The following is a 16,506-nucleotide window of genomic DNA, read 5'->3' on the forward strand; positions in this document are numbered from 1 at the left end:
TGAAAACAGATTTATTATAACAGAATCATTTAATTAAATTTAATATCACAAATAAATCGTTGTAAAATGAGCTTATGGGACTTTGTATAAATTTAGAGTTTTCTCAATGAAATAATTATTCCAATTTCAAAATATAAAAATATATATGATTATCCCATAAAAATTATTAATTAGAATTTCCTTTTTAAAGAATTTTATTAGAAATAATTATTTTTTAGAAGTATTTTCATTTTTCAAATTAGCATTTAACAGAATTTCTTTTTATACGAATTTTTAGCTAACAAATTTTTGTTTGGCAGAATTTTCATTTTATAGTCATTTAATTTACATGACTTTTTATTTAAGAGAATTTTAATTTGTTTACGAATTTTAATTTAACAGAATTCACATTCAATCGAATTTTATGTGATTTGAATTTTTAAATGACAAAAATTTTAATTCGACGAATTTTTATTTTTTTCAAATTTTAATTGATAGAATTTTGATGGCGTCGAATTTTTATTTGTTCAAACTTACAAATGGCCGAACAATTGACAGAAAAATTTCGGCATTATTTTCAAAAATTGTCCAATCACGATTTTCTTGATAATTTCTAATTGGTCAGTTTTGAAAATTGCGCCAGTCGATTGTTTCTATTTAGTCATTCATAATTCCTGACAAATGAAAATTCGGCGTCTTAAAAATTCGCACAAATAAAAATTCGATGAATTGGAATTTCTGTCATTTAAAAATTCGAATCCCATAAAATTCAGTTGAATGTGATTTTTGTTAAATTAAAATTCGATTCAATTAAAATTCACTTAAATAAAAACGTAAATTAAATGATTAGGAAATAAAAATTCTAGCAAACAAAAATTTATTAGCTACAAATTTTATTAAGTAGAAATTCGTATAAAAAGAAATTCTATTAAATGCTAATTTGAAAAATGAAAATTCGTCTAAAAAAAATTATTTCTAATAAAATTCTATAAAATGAAAATTCTAGTTAATGATTTTTATGGGATAATTATGCGTCCTAATACATAATACATTGAGTATAAAAAATAAAGAATACAGGGAATATAAGTTACCATTAAAATTATTTTCACTTAATTTTTTAAAAATACAGTTGTACAAATTAAAAAAAATATATTTTAAGTAAAAATTTATTGTTAAGTAAAAAATAATAATAATAATAATAAAATAAAGTAATAATTCTTTAACTTTTTATAGTTTTCGTTTAAAGTTTGTAAACAATTATAATTTTTATTTAACTTTCATAAACAATAGATCATTTCCCATTTTGAAAGATTCACTACAACTTTGTTGAATTTTTTAAAATAATATTTTATTTAAAAATTATTAAACAAATAAAATTTTTACTTTTTATACTTTTTAAAGAAGAAAAAACACGAAATATTAAATAATAATTATTTCACAAGAAATTTTAGGTGAAAATATATTTTTATTACAAATTGAATAACTACATTTTTTAAAATTTAATAAAAATAATTTTAATTGAGTATATTATTGTTTTATTTGGTGATAAAACCGATTTTCAGTTTGAGGTTATGTCAAGGGGTTGAACCGCCTTAAATTGATTAAATTTGTTTAAAATTTGTTATTCAGGGGTTTATGATCTCATTTTCAAAATTCAAAATGTCGACACCAATATGGCGTCCAATTTTTTTTAAAAATATTATCGAATTCACTTAATACATGTTACTCGATTGCTTTTGTAGTCATACTAATTACAAATCGTGAATTTATTTCTCCAAAATTCAAAACAACAAACATATATAGTTTAATTCTATAAATATATACAATATTTATGAACCAGTTTTGAGGTTAAGTTTTATAATATTCTTCAAAACCTTTAAATTTTGACTTAATATTAAGAATATATTATTATTATTATTTTATTAAAAAATATTTTATTTTAGTTTTTAATGATAAAATATATATTAATTTAAACTAGAGGTTGTTAAATATTGATTTTGCAGTACACGGAGAAAAAAGATTTCTTTTATAAAGTAACTTTTACTACTTTCAGAGTAAAACTGGACCAACTTGAAGTTTCTGCGCATCTCTGGCAATTTTTACTCCAAAAATAGTAAAATTTACTCTAGAAATAGTAAAACTTACTACGGAAACAGTAAAATTTACTACAGAAATAATAAATTTTACTATTTTTTGAGTAAAAATTGCCAGAGATGCGCAGAAACTTCGAGTTGGTCCAGTTTTACTCTGAAAGTAGTAAAAATTACTTTTTCTTTTTCTCCGTGTAGCAATGATGCAAATAAGTATACCTTGAAATAGTTTTTTCAAAAATTTTCTTATATACAAGTCAGTTATATATAGTGGAAATATTTTGAAAATTTTCATGACTTTTTGACTTTTATACATCAATCACATTGCACGTAATTTAACATCCAACTTTTCATTTATCATTGTCTCAAGCTCAGTCACTGTTCGTGTCAGAGATTTGTTCGCTAATGATTTTACGTCGAAATTTAAGTTTACGGTTAAAGAAATATCATTGCTAAAGATAAAACAAATTATTATCGTCATTTCCAGATTTTTTCAAAAAAAAAAAATGTAATTTTACAATTTTGTATATTGAGTGGAAAATTTAAAATTTATTACCATGACAAAAATAGAGTCAATATAGAACAATTTAAAAAAAACTGCAAATACTTCTTTTGTTCGATAAAACATTTTTAAAAAAAATTAAAAAAAGCTTTTAAAGAGTTTAAATAAAAAATTAGAATTTGTTAATTATGCTTATATGTAGATTTGAAAGGTAAGATCATAAATAAATAAAAGAAAGAAATTTTTTATGACATTCAATTATGACAACTAGAGCTGAGAGATGAGGGGGGGGGGAGTCGATCATTTCACTTGAAAGCACTTCGTCAATATTTATCTGTCGTTGCATTTCAAATATAATTGAATTGGTATAGAAGAAAATAATGCTCAACAACATCGATTTTGTTAATGAAAACAATGAAAACCTTCAACAAATTGTTTTCTATTTTATATAGGTATATATATATGATGTATTCCACGCCAAATTCGAAGTCCATCTGCAATTACATCTCCAATTTTTTTTTTTTTAAACTTTTTCTTTCTTTTAGTACTAATTGAGATTACCTTTCATGATATTTTTCAAATTTTTTTAGCAAGCCGTTTTCGAGATATGAATTTTTCAAAATTTCAGAATTTTAATAACTTCTAATTTTCGAATGCTCATATAACTTCCTTATAAAAATGCATCAATTTTAAAAGTTTTTTTTCAAAATTTGTGTTCTTAAACGTACTTTAAAAAAAAAAATTGAAAAATTTTTTTCAAATGATATTATTATCAAATTTTTAAGTTTTAAAGATAAAAAGTCATTTTTTTTAATTGACGTACTGATCGATTTTTTTCAAAATTTTTTCAAAAAAACTGCTTCCTTTTACGAAAATTTTAAGCCTAGTCCATTCGTGGGCAAACAATTTTTACAATATTTTCAAAATTTAAAAAAAAATTTTGAATTTTTTAAAAATATTTTTGGTTTTTTTTATAGTACGTACTTTTATGTATTTTAATGTGCTGATAACGAAAATCATAGTGACAATACTTGAAAATTTTATTTTTACAGTGAAAATCATACAAAAAAGTCCTAAAATTTATGGTTTTTTACGTTTATTGGGTAAAATATGCAAAATTACAAAAAAAAAAATTTCTGGACAAAAGTTTCGAATTTGGCGTGGAATACATTAATTATATATATATATATAAGACCTGTTGGGATATTTCACCCTTTGATGATACATATATATATATATAGCCTGCACTTTTTTTTCAAAGGTTAACGAAGTTTAATGATTTAATTAGGGTCAGTTACACGATCACACGGAACTCAATGAGTGTGGCTCTTCTTGTAATGTGTCACGATTTTAATGTAAGTTTTAGTGAGCTATAACTGAAAATATAATTGCACTCTAAAAGCCATTTTTAACTCGTCATGAAAATATTTAACGACAATCTTTCAATTTTGGCAAATTTCTCGATTAACAGTACACATATGGGCGATTCTGGTTAAAAATGGTTACTCGGGGTTTATTGGGGTCGCTGAATCCGAATTTTTGGCCTACCTGCCTGCAGGAGTTGTCATGACAACGTGCAGGAGTAAGAGAGAGAGAGTGAGAGAGAGAAAATTCAAATTTGAATTGACTATCTCTATTAAGGCCAGGTCCAAGTGAGGCAGCGCCATCTACATTGAAACTAAAATTTTGGAAAATTTTCAACAGCCTTTTCTTGAAAACAAGAAGGTAAAATGCTTTTTCCTTTATGGATAATTGATTATTGGCAAGATATACACCAGCTAAAACTTTTTTTGAGTTAAAATAATAAAAAAAATTTCATGTCAATAAATTAAATATGAGCACTTTTTCACAAAAACTGTAACAGTACTTTCTCAGAAATTACAATCAAAAATGCAATTTCCATTTGGAAAATTAATAAACACTAAAAAATACACCACCTAAGATTTACCAATCACGAAAATAACAAAAAAAATTTTTATTAAATATTTAACATATTGATACTGCTTTACTGATTGTGACAGCCCTTTGGTAGATTATGTATTTCAGGTGGTTAGCAACAGCGCCAATCTCCTCCTTTCGGCAAAACCGCGAAACGTCTGGTGACATACATAACCTGGCAAACGGCTGTCATAATGAGTAAAATATGTTATGTTAAAAAACTTTTTTTTTGTTATTTTCGTGATTAGTAAATCTTAGGTGGTGTATTTTTTAGCGTTTATTAATTTTCCAAATGGAAATTGCATTTTTGATTGTAATTTCTGAGAAAGTACTGTTACAGTTTTTGTGAAAAAAGTGCTCATATTTAATTTATTGACATGAAATTTTTTTTATTATTTTAACTCAAAAAAAATTTTAGCTGGTGTATATCTTGCTAATAATCAATTATCCATAAAGGAAAAAGCATTTTACCTTCTTGTTTTCAAGAAAAGGCTGTTGAAAATTTTCCAAAATTTTAGCTTCAATGTAGATAGCGCTGCCTCACTTGGACCTGGCCTTAAGCACAGTTTTCCTAAAAGTATCAAATTGAGACCAAAAATTGCATCAAATCTTTGCAACGTTTTGATGCACATAAGTTATATCAAAAAGAGATCGTTTTGTGTATCATTTTTAGAAATGATACACGAAACGGTCTCATTTTTTGATGCAAAAAATTGAATCAATTTATGTCAATCATGGCCAAATTGAATCGACTCAAAATTAAACGAATTTTTTTCAGATATTTTGGTAATAGTACAATTGCGGAGACCATTTCACTATTTAATTTGAAAATGAAAATAACAGAAAATCAAAGACAATGTGCAATTCGATAATTAAAAAGTGACAGCTTATAAACATAACCTAAAATGCATGAGAAAAAATTTGTCGATAAAATCAATATAACCGTGCTTTTTAGAAGGTAGATGGCAGCACTCATCTATTTTCTTTCTTTAAATTTTTTCTGAATCGTTTTTATAAAAAGCAAAACTGCCATCTACCTTCTAAAAAGCACGGTTATATTGATTTTATCGACAAATTTTTTCTCATGCATTTTAGGTTATGTTTATAAGCTGTCACTTTTTAATTATCGAATTGCACATTGTCTTTGATTTTCTGTTATTTTCATTTTCAAATTAAATAGTGAAATGGTCTCCTCAATTGTACTATTACCAAAATATCTGAAAAAAATTCGTTTAATTTTGAGTCGATTCAATTCGGCCATGATTGATATAAATTGATTCAATTTTTTGCATCAAAAAATGAGACCGTTTCGTGTATCATTTCTAAAAATGATACACAAAACGATCTCTTTTTGATATAACTTATGTGCATCAAAACGTTGCAAAGATTTGATGCAATTTTTGGTCTCAATTTGATACTTTTAGGAAAACTGTGCTGCAGTCGAACATAGCGCGAGTTATTATATGCGGTAAACGGTATAGCACTTTTGATACCAACCTTGGTATCAAATTGTATCTGTCATGGCCGCGAAGAGTGTACTCGACATTTAATGCATTAATTTCTCCACTTTATGCAGTATTTAATTACTGATAGTAAAATATTAAATAATTTTAAAAGGGAGGAAACACATAAACTATTTGTAATAAGGATTTGCATGAAAATAAACAAAATTGACAATGAAGCATAGTAAACACATTTTAATATCCACTGATCAGTAATCACAAGCTCGATCACAAGCAGATTGTATAATATGCATCAAAACTGTTATGGAAGGGAGTATACATAGAAAGCAAGACAAAAAGTTTCTTGCACAGGCCGCAGACAGTCCTTGATATCGGGGTGGCGCAGTAATCTAAGTGCATATGTCTTAAGTGTAAAGGAACCTTGTTTCCTAACCTCCAAGTGTCAAAGTGGACAAATGTAAACAAATGTTCTACTGTTATTATTCCTTACAACTATTATTATAAATTATATAATAATAATAATAATAATAATAATAATAATAATGATATAATTATAATAACATATAATTTAATAATGTATAATTGTCGGAGGAAGATAATTTGTTAAAAAAAAATGATATACATCTCTTTGATTTCATTCACCCGGAAACATAAATGAATCGACGAGCCCCAGTCTACGGTATTGCGGCTTTTCTGGCAAAGCGTTGCGACGCATTGCGTCTACTCGACCAAAGCTATAGTGGAGTGAGTGAGTGAGAGAAAGAGAGAGAGTGAGAGATATTAGCGAATCGGGTGTAAAAGTGACTTACGAGCCCAAATGTCTACAATGCTGGCACGCGCACCTTGAGATTTCATTCTACACAGTGTCATTAACTGTGAAAACCAAAATATTGACCCTCGTTTTTACAACTTCCGCAAAAACTAAATTGCGAGGTAAAATCTAATTTCAAATAGAAGGAAAAAAAAATGTTTCAATTTTAACGAAAAAAATAAAGATTTCTTTTCAGAAATTAACATTATCAGATATGGTTATTTTCGGTTATTTTACTATATAAATAAGAATTAAATTTTGTCATGTGTTTTGGTAGTATACATCTTACTCTGAAATGAGAAAAGATTTTTGTCTAAAATATTGAGGGATGATAGATTTGGGTACAAGGAATCTCGCTGTTCTCTGAAAAATACATAATTTTGCGTTAAATTATTAAAAAAATGAAGTTTAAAAAGTGGCATTTTTAAACTAAAATGAAAAGAAACATGGCGGCGCATACACAGACGTTAATTGAGTGTGTCAGTGCTCCAGTAAACAGCGCCAATTCGAGCGAGTGGCCGCTGAATGAACTAGGATAAAACACATTATTTTACTATTTATTGCTTTATTTTTATTATTTTTGCGTTAAGTTGCAGTAAATGAGTTAAACGGCAAGATTCCTTGTACCAAACTAAATCATTTCTCCAAAATTTTAACTCGAAATCATTTTTTATTTCAGAGAAAGTTTCAAATCACAAAAAAAACGTCCTTTGCCCACATACTCTTAAGGACCAAACTTTGAAAAAGCTACGTTTGTCACTTGGCACAATCTAAATTTTAAGGTTATGTTCGCCCTTTAATCTTGACATTTTGAGGTTATTTTCAAAAAAAAAACTTTAGGATCTTTTTAATCATTAAATAAAATATAAACTATACTTGTAAAATTAAAAAAAAAAATTATTAAATTTTAGAAAAATTCAGTTACAAAGAATCGAACCCGAGACCCTTAAACTTGTAAATCCGCACTTGTTGCCACTTGGCTGTTTACAATTTGTAAGAATAAATTCTCTCAAACTAATTATTATTTTAATTCTCATTTCATTAAGAGATGTTTCTGTAAGTTTAAAAATAAAAATTACTCACAATTTGAAAACAAAATGATTTTAATGACTCTTTAAATATTTTTCCACGACTAAAGCAATTCGAAATTTTCCAAAAGTGAAACTTTTCAACAATTGGATGCTTGACAAATAATTTAAAATAAATTTCATAAATAATTCAAAATGTATTATTAAAAGGGCCAATTAAAATTGACTAAATTGTAACTTTTGAATTTTCTTTTTTTTTTTGAATATATTGTAATAAGTCATGAAAAAAGTTAAAACATTTAAATTAATATTACAGCGCGTAGAGACACTTGAAACTTTTCCTGACACTTTACAAACACAAAGTTACGTAACTGTTTCTGGCACATGTTTTAAAGTTTCTCTAATCAAAAACAGTGGCTCTGTTTCCAAGTGTTAAACGCTTTGCAAATAAATTCGATGATATACCCCCCCCCCTTCCATGCCGCACCAACAAATTGCAGAGAACGATTGTTAATAATGGGCCAAATGGCAAACGTGCCGAATTCGCTTAATAAGCGAAGCCAGATTCACATAAAGTGGATATGAACAATGAATATCGAGAATGTATTTTAGATAAGGCATTGATGCAAAAGTGGTGATAATAATTATAATAAAGGCATAATTTCAAAAGAGGGACTTTTATAGAATTGAAGAGAGAACTTTTAAAGTTAATTAACTTTGAATGCTGCTATTACACGTGCATACATGAAGATATATAATTAGAAAAAAAATTCCCTTCCTTAAATCCTCTCAATATACAAAACGTTAATTTAATCAAAGAGAACTAAAATAATTTATTAGATTAAAATAAAAAAAAAAATAAGGAACCTTTTAAAGTTTTAAAATAAAAAAAAATTTATAATTCAAATGGAGCCAATGTATTTCCCATAAAAATCATTAGTTAAATTTTTTTTTTTTTTTAAAGAATTTTATTAGATATAATTATTTTTTAGTATTAACGTTTGAAAGAATTTCTTTTTAAACGAATATTTACGTAACAGATTTTTAGGTTCCGAATTTTTATTTGGCAGAATTTCACTATACTAAACGTTTTATTTAAAAAATTCTAATTTAGCCGAATTTAATTTATCAGAATTCTCATTCAACAGAATTTTAATTGATTCGAATTTTTAAATGATAATAGAATTTCCAATTCACCGAATCTTCATTTGTCCGAATTTTTTTTGCCCGAATTTTCATTCAATAATTATCATTTATTATTATTAATTACTAATTTTTTTATTTTATTATTTATTATAATAAATTATTATTTTTTTTATTTTACTCTCTAAATCTGAATTAGTAGTTTTCTACTATAATGAAAGAGAGCGTATTCGTTTACCAATTGAATTAGTAACAGATTTGACTAATTTTTAGTAAAAAAACTACTAATTGCTAGTAGAAAACTACTAATTCATTAGTAAGTCGAATTTTTGACTATTTTAAATTAGTAAAGCCGATTTACACTCCATGAATTAGTAGTTTTCTACTAGAAATTAGTAGTTTTTTTTACTAAAAATTAGTCAAAACTGTTACTAATTCAATTGGTAAACGAATACACACTCTTTCATTAGTAGAAAACTACTAATTCAGATTTAGAGAGTACATAAAACGCTCAATTTCCATTTGTCCGAAATTGAAAATGACCGATAAACAATCGACAGAAAGATTATGGTGTGAATTTAAAAATTAACCAATCCCAATTTTCAACGATAATTTCTGATTAGTTAATTTTAAAATTTGCGCCAAAATATTTTTGTCTTCTCTAAATCTGAATTAGTAAAAATGTTTACTAATTTCAATTAGTAAAGATTTTTACTAATTCAGATTTAGAGAGTCGATTATATGTCGGCTATTTTCAATTTTTAATTGAAATTCGACGTTTCAAGAATGTTATTAAATAAAAAATCGTACAAATAAAAATTTGAACAAATATTAAAAATAATTCGTCTAAAAATAATTATTTCTAATAAATTATTTAAAAATGAAAATTTTAACTAATATTTTTTATGCAAAATTCATGCGCACTGTTTAATAATTATTGTTTAATTTTTATTCTAATTTATTAATTAATATTTTTATTTTAATTTATTAATTAATATTTTTATTTTATTTTATTAATTATTAATTTTGTTTCTACTTCATTATTCAAATAGTTTTTATTGCATTAAATCAATATTTCTGTTTATTTTTTTATTTTTAAAAATATAATTTAAATAAATTGAATTTTGTTAAAAAATTTCATGCCTTTCTGAAGGGAAAAGAAAATTTATATAGTATCAAGTTGAATGCAATTTATTTGAGACAAAATGTGAATAGCATCAAATATCATTTTGAAAGAGAAAAGCATAATGGAATTCTCAGGTACACCCTATAGTTTGATCTTGATTGTATATCCAATTCAAAGCACCTGAATTTCGATTCGGAGAAAAGATGTGTATTCATATATATATATATATATATATATATATATATATATATATATATATATGTGCAAATGCGAAATATTACTTTAGTGAAAAATGCCTATATTGGAAAGCTCTTACTTTCAATAAATGCTAAAATATATACATACATAGATTTGGAAGTAGAATAAATTTTATAAGGCTTTTCTCAAGGCAAAAAAAAAAAATGGAAATTATTCAGCATATGCTCATATTGATTGATGATATTTTAGACAAAATTTATTTTCTTCAATTTGTTTACGTAAACAAATAGTTTTAGTACACAATGCCAATACTACAAGCAGAGAAATTCTCTATTTAAATCAAGTATTTTTATATAATTTGTTCAATAACTTTTAAACAAAATATTGTTTAATTTTGTAAAAAAAAAGATAAATAAAAATTATAATTGTAAATAAATTAATAATAAATTAATAATAACAATAAATAATAATAAATAAATAAATTTTTTCTCAAAGTAATTTTTTTTTAAATAGTAAAACTGAATCTTCAAAATTTTGATACAATCAATTTTATTTGAAAGGTTTGAACCTTCTTAAAAGTGGCTATTATTATTGTAAAGAAAACAAAAAATTTCTTCTAAAATACTTATAAAAAAATAAATAAAATTGAGCAAATTTTCTTGTAAAAATAATTATTTTTAAGCTGCGTGTAAGCAGCCCCTGTATTTTGACAACTCTTAATACCAGGCCTGTGCCTTTGAGATTTTCAAAGACGTTTATAATTTGTATAACATTACGATTTTTTTGAATTTTATAAAAACTTGACATTATAGCCAAATATAAGAGTTGATTAATTGTTTTTTTTCTTTGCTTATACTCATCAATTTTTCTATATACGTATACAAAATATAAAAATAACGCTAAATAATTCGTATACAGAGTCAAAGGAATATTAAAACAATATACGTAATAAAAAATGCATTAACATTATAATAAAACGATATAGTAAATAAAAAATAATAATTACTTACATGATGCAGAATCTTCAGTCTATTTACAGAAAAACGTCTCTTGAAATATTTAATAAAAACGATAAAAACAAATAAAATTAGCACATAACCTCACTTTATATTTACACACACTTTTTTGTCTTGTTTTAATACTGTAAATAATTTAAATCACTTATTATTATTATTATTTTCACTGAAATTGTCTAATTTACTATCACTGAGTACAAATTTTGTTGCGATACAATAAATTATTATTAAAAAAAACAATTTATAAGAATGGTAAATATTAAATAACACAATTATTTTCATGAGACGGTATAACCGCATGCTTAGCAATTTACATTAAACATAACAGAGTGCGCTGATTACCAACTTATCGACCGTAATCTACTTAATCGACTATTACCAATACAAAAAATACATATAAATGTATAACTTAATTAATATTAGAATAAAAAAATTTTTATTAATTAATATTAATTTTAGATTAAATAATTAATTAAATTTACAAATGATTTATATATAATAATATTGTTGTAGATAAAGATATTAGAATAATTTGAACAGAATTTAACTTGAGTCGACATCTAGCGAAAAAAAAGTTGAAACACATTTACAATATTAATTTAAAAACCTAACCTCAAATTTTCTTTGCGGAAAATCATGTCAGAAATGATCAGCTGAGCGTTTTATTAATCAAACAGTATATATCACAGTGTCGACACGTTGACAATTATTGGAGGGTTGATAGATTTTAGAGGGCGGCTCCCGATATGAACTTTGTTTTGTATATGTTTTATATATTGTACAGTTATGTATATATCTCGTCACGTGGACTTCGATCTCGTTAAGACGATTTCTATAATTGCATGTAAGTAAAAAAAAAAAAAAAATACAAGTCTTCTTAGATTACGTATTAAACTTTGCAATATATCCAGTAGATCTCGGGACTGCAATAATGCAAATATGGTTAGTACATATGTGTGAAGTGTTTTTCTTTTTCTTTTCCCTATTTAAAAATAAAAAATATAAATAGTGATTGATAACAACAGAATTTTTGCGGTTTTTTCTCTTTACATCTATTTATATTTCTATCAACAAGTTTTATTTAAAGTTATTTATTTACAGTTTTTACTAAAAAAAAATAAACTTTAACCTGACAATAAATTCTTTTTCTTAAATTTCTTTTTCTTATTAATTATTGTGTTTATTGTTATTTTTTGTTCTATTTTTTTCACTGAAATTTTAAATCAATTGTTTTTGTTTATTTGTTTTAAATTATTTTTTATGCACCTTGATTATTATTCAAGAGTTTATTTTTAGTAATATATCTTTTTTTTTAGGAGAATAATTTTTAAAGTTTAAGAGATTACAAGAGGTTAGTTTTGACTATATATATGTATAATAAAAATTACCGAAAAAGTGAAACATTGATACTAACTAAATAGGATTTAATTAAACATAAATTACTGTTAGAAAATTACTCATATAAATAGTTTTCATTTTTGGAGATAAATGAAAAGTTAAAAATACTTTTTGAGTTTAATTTGTATAAAAATTTGCAATTACGAAAAAGTCAATTTATCACTTTACGAAAGAATTAAAATTGTAATTTAAGTATTCAGGTAATTTTCTATAATAATTTATGCCGAATTTAATATATTTAGTGAGTATTTATTTTTTCAAAAAATTTTTCTTTTATATTTTTTCACTTATTCTGTGAAACTGCCAAAACTTATCTATTAAACATGAGCCAAAAGTTTGGAACGTTATAAAATGAACGAAATTTGTTTTGCAACTTCTTAAAGTACGAATTTTATTACAAAATATTGTTTTAAATATCTAAAAAGAAGTTATTAATTTAATAATTGTTTAATTTACTGTTTTATTTTACATTGACATCATAATTTTTAATAATTTATAAATTAAAAAAAAATATTTTGTTCATTTAAACGTTCAGAACTTTTGGCTCATTATTAAACTTTAAAAATTATTTTCTTAAAAAATAAATGATATTTTACCAAAATAAACTCTTGAATAACAATAGCAAGCTGCACAAAATTTTTTCCGCAAATGAATGAATGAAAATAAATTTTTTTTAAACATCCAAAGTCAAAAACAAAGCTGAAGTACGCAACGTTTATGATAAATGATTTTTAAAGAAATAATTTTTTAAAATAAAAAATTCTATAATTTTCTGCCTAAAAAAATATCTCTTCTAGTTTTTATTAATCAACAAATTATATAAAAAAAATATTTTTTAGTCAAAAAATTATAAAATTTTTTATTTTAAAAAATTATTTCTTTAAAAATTGTTTATCATAAATGTTGCGTGTTTCAGCTTCGTAAGTCAAAACTAAAAAATTAGTTTTAATTTTCAAAAAAGGGTATTAAATTCTTTTTTGTCATTGAAAAGTACAATGAAAAATTCTTCAACAAATTCTTTGTAAAAATTATAAAATCCATAAAATTTTGTCTTAGTAATACGAATTTAAAAATGATATAAATATTGATTGCAAATTTTTTTTTTTTAAATAATAAAACCACACGGTCTAAATGATTTTTACTGGATTTTTTTTTTGGCATTAAATTTTTTTGTTACACTATATGAAAAAAAAATATATTCTTATAATTTTCACAGGCTGACACAAGAATGCGAAAAAAGTTTGATGGAGCGAAAAAATACGACGAAATGTTGAAAAGAGGTGGCTCAGAATATATTCCATTGGTCGATGGTGAAAATCCAAGATACAGAATTGTTTTGTCATTTTCAAAAGTTGCTTGGTTCACTGTCTCATTACCTTTTTTTGCCTTTATTTTTTGCGTTATTTGGTCAATAATTTATAATTTTGAACATTCAACTTCGACACATTGTCAGGTAAAAATTATGAAATTTCTATAAATTTATTTTTCAAATTGAAAACAAAAAAAAAGTATTTGAAATAATAAAAATTTGGAATAAAATTCTAAAAATGAACTAATTTAAAATTTTCATAAAATATTAAAAATATTATATAATTGTGTAATAGAGATAAAAATAAATAAATAAAAGGGATTTTTTTCAAGTGAAATTTTTCTGTTCAATTAGGTTTACAATTTTTTACCATCAGTCTCAGCAGCAATTGGTCATTATAAACCGCAGAAAAATGTATGGAAAGGAGCGATAGCATTGCAAGCTTTTGTGAGAGCTTTAATTTTTCTGATGTATTATAGATTTTACAAGGAGAAAATACACAAATGGGCAAATGGAATTAGCAATTTGGCACTAGTCACTTACGCCTTAGAAAATATTTCACTTGTCGCATTAAGTTTTTGGTCTTCCAATGAAAATTATGGTAAGCATATTTTTAATTTTGTTCATATATCAATACAGAGCTCTAAATGTATGACTTTTTTGATTAAAAAAAAAAAAAAAAAAAATTGCCAGTTATTTCGATTTTTAACTTGTAAAATGTGATTAATCACAAATTATTATTATTAATATACAATGCTGCAATGATTAAAATCAAAAATTTGTCTACATTTAAAATGTTTTGAGAATTTTTTAAATAAATTTATATTAAATATATTTTTCAAATTGAATTTTGTATATTTTAAGAAATGTTCATAATTCATCTTTTAAACTTTTTTGCGAATATTCAATTGCCATTTTATTCAAAGTTATTTACCTTTTTAAAATATAAATTTTTGAAAACACGACTTCTTAAAATATTTGTTTAAAAATTTTTATATTTACGACAAAACTATTATAACAATTTTAGTTTTTAATTAAAAAATGTTAAATATTTTCTTTAATAAAAATATAAATATTTCTTTGATGCTTTTATTATTAAATTTATCGTTTAAATATTTATTTAAAAAAACGAATAATTTAGAAATGAACTTTTGAAAAATTGGATTTTGGTAAAAAGTAATTTGATTTAAATTTTAAAAAACATATTTAAATAAAAAAATCGGATTTATTTATTTATTTTAAATCAATATTATTATCAGCCCTGTTATTATAATAGAATTTAGAGTTTGAGTTTAAATAATTTTTGAAAACTTATTTTTGAGTTAGACTTTTTAAAAAATTTGTATGGCTTGAAATCTTAAGAAAATTCTTTTAAATATTAAACTCACTTAAATATTCTATAAATTAACGTTAAAATTTTTTTTTAAAACCTGTTCAAAATTGAAAATTTGAAAAGTCAATTCCAATTCTTATTTAATTTAGATGAATATTTAAAAATAATTTCAATAACTTAATTGAATAATAATAAGTGAAGAAAAATTTTGTATTTATATTAAAAAAAAATTATTTGAAATTTTATTATTTAGTTAGACTTTTTAAAAATTTGTAAATAAATTCAAAAAATTTTAATTAAAAAATTCTTCTTTTATCACTGAAAATTTTGAAGATAATTTCAATTAAAGTCAATTGAAGGCCTGTAAATAATTTTCTTTTCTTGTTTTTAATAACAATATCATGAAATTTGCATAATTTTTTTTGTTTTTGTTTTCAGCCATACACAAATTGTCTTTCATAACATTTTTAATAATGTCCTTATTTCATATGTTTTTAACATATTATATAATGACAAAATGCAGAAATGTCTCTAAAGATATTTCCGATACAACTTCGATAAAATGGAAATATCGTTCCATGATCTTCAACATTACTTCCATATTTTTGGCGTGTTACTTCTTCTACAGGCACAATACATTCTGCGAACCATTAGGTATTTATTTTCTTTATTATTAATTTTATTTCTATTTCTTTATATCTATGACAATAATTTGAAAGTGTAATTTTTTTTTTATTTACATTCTACTTTAGTCGGAAGGTGCGGTGATTATTTTTTTTTTCTTTTTAATATATAATTACTTAAAATTAAATTCCAGTTTATTCAATGTTTGCACTTGCTGAGTACCTGGTTGTGATAACAAATATGGGTTACCATTTAACAGCCGCTTGGGATTTTGCAGGACGACATCTACTTTTTTCAACAACCGGCTTTAGGATTATTTAGTTTTTTATCAATTTTTTTTTTTAAATTTCATATTTATTTCAGGACAAAGATTTGTGCTCTTCCATCAAAATCTTTAACGACCTTTTTTTATCGATAAATTATGTTTGACTAAAAAAAAAAAAAAACATAATGCCACAGAATTATTGCTATTAGGTAGAAACAAATTTATTATTTATATTTATATATAGTGTATATAATAAAGGAAATGAAAGGCATTTATGAAAGAT

At 23.9% G+C, this 16,506-nt stretch overlaps 2 protein-coding genes across 3 annotated transcripts in view; one reads left to right on the forward strand and one right to left on the reverse strand.

Annotated features, from left to right (window-relative positions):
• LOC127286339 (WW domain-binding protein 4) overlaps positions 1–11,572 on the reverse strand; it is a 58,032-nt gene extending 46,460 nt beyond the window's left edge. The window contains exon 1 of the mRNA XM_051312733.1: positions 11,289–11,572. Coding sequence (XP_051168690.1) covers positions 11,289–11,290 — 2 coding nt within the window. The 5' untranslated portion in view covers positions 11,291–11,572. The remainder of the gene's footprint in view (positions 1–11,288) is intronic.
• A 334-nt stretch (positions 11,573–11,906) lies between these two features.
• On the forward strand, positions 11,907–16,494 carry LOC127286342 (post-GPI attachment to proteins factor 2-like). 2 transcript variants are annotated; one of them, XM_051312736.1, is made up of 5 exons: positions 11,907–12,236; positions 13,909–14,145; positions 14,356–14,602; positions 15,773–15,988; positions 16,152–16,494. In XM_051312736.1, the coding sequence occupies exons 1-5, from the start codon at positions 12,234–12,236 to the stop codon at positions 16,277–16,279; spliced, it is 831 nt and encodes a 276-aa protein (XP_051168693.1). In that variant the 5' UTR covers positions 11,907–12,233; the 3' UTR covers positions 16,280–16,494. The 2 variants fall into 2 exon arrangements, with proteins under 2 accessions (XP_051168693.1, XP_051168694.1); XM_051312737.1 differs by having other exon boundaries at positions 11,908–12,138.
• The last annotated feature ends 12 nt before the right edge of the window (positions 16,495–16,506 follow it).

This window comes from Leptopilina boulardi, unplaced genomic scaffold (genome assembly GCF_019393585.1).
Source record: "Leptopilina boulardi isolate dan_hultmark-lab unplaced genomic scaffold, ZJU_Lbou_2.1 LbouV2_352, whole genome shotgun sequence".
In the NCBI taxonomy this organism is placed as follows: Eukaryota; Metazoa; Arthropoda; class Insecta; order Hymenoptera; family Figitidae; genus Leptopilina; species Leptopilina boulardi.

What these genes read in the sequence shown, in the direction of transcription:
- LOC127286342 (XM_051312736.1), top strand. An exon ending in GTCTTCCAATGAAAATTATG is followed by an intron (nt 14,603 to 15,772) that starts GTAAGCATATTT and finishes TTTTGTTTTCAG; the next exon opens with CCATACACAAATTGTCTTTC. An exon ending in TACATTCTGCGAACCATTAG is followed by an intron (nt 15,989 to 16,151) that starts GTATTTATTTTC and finishes ATTAAATTCCAG; the next exon opens with TTTATTCAATGTTTGCACTT.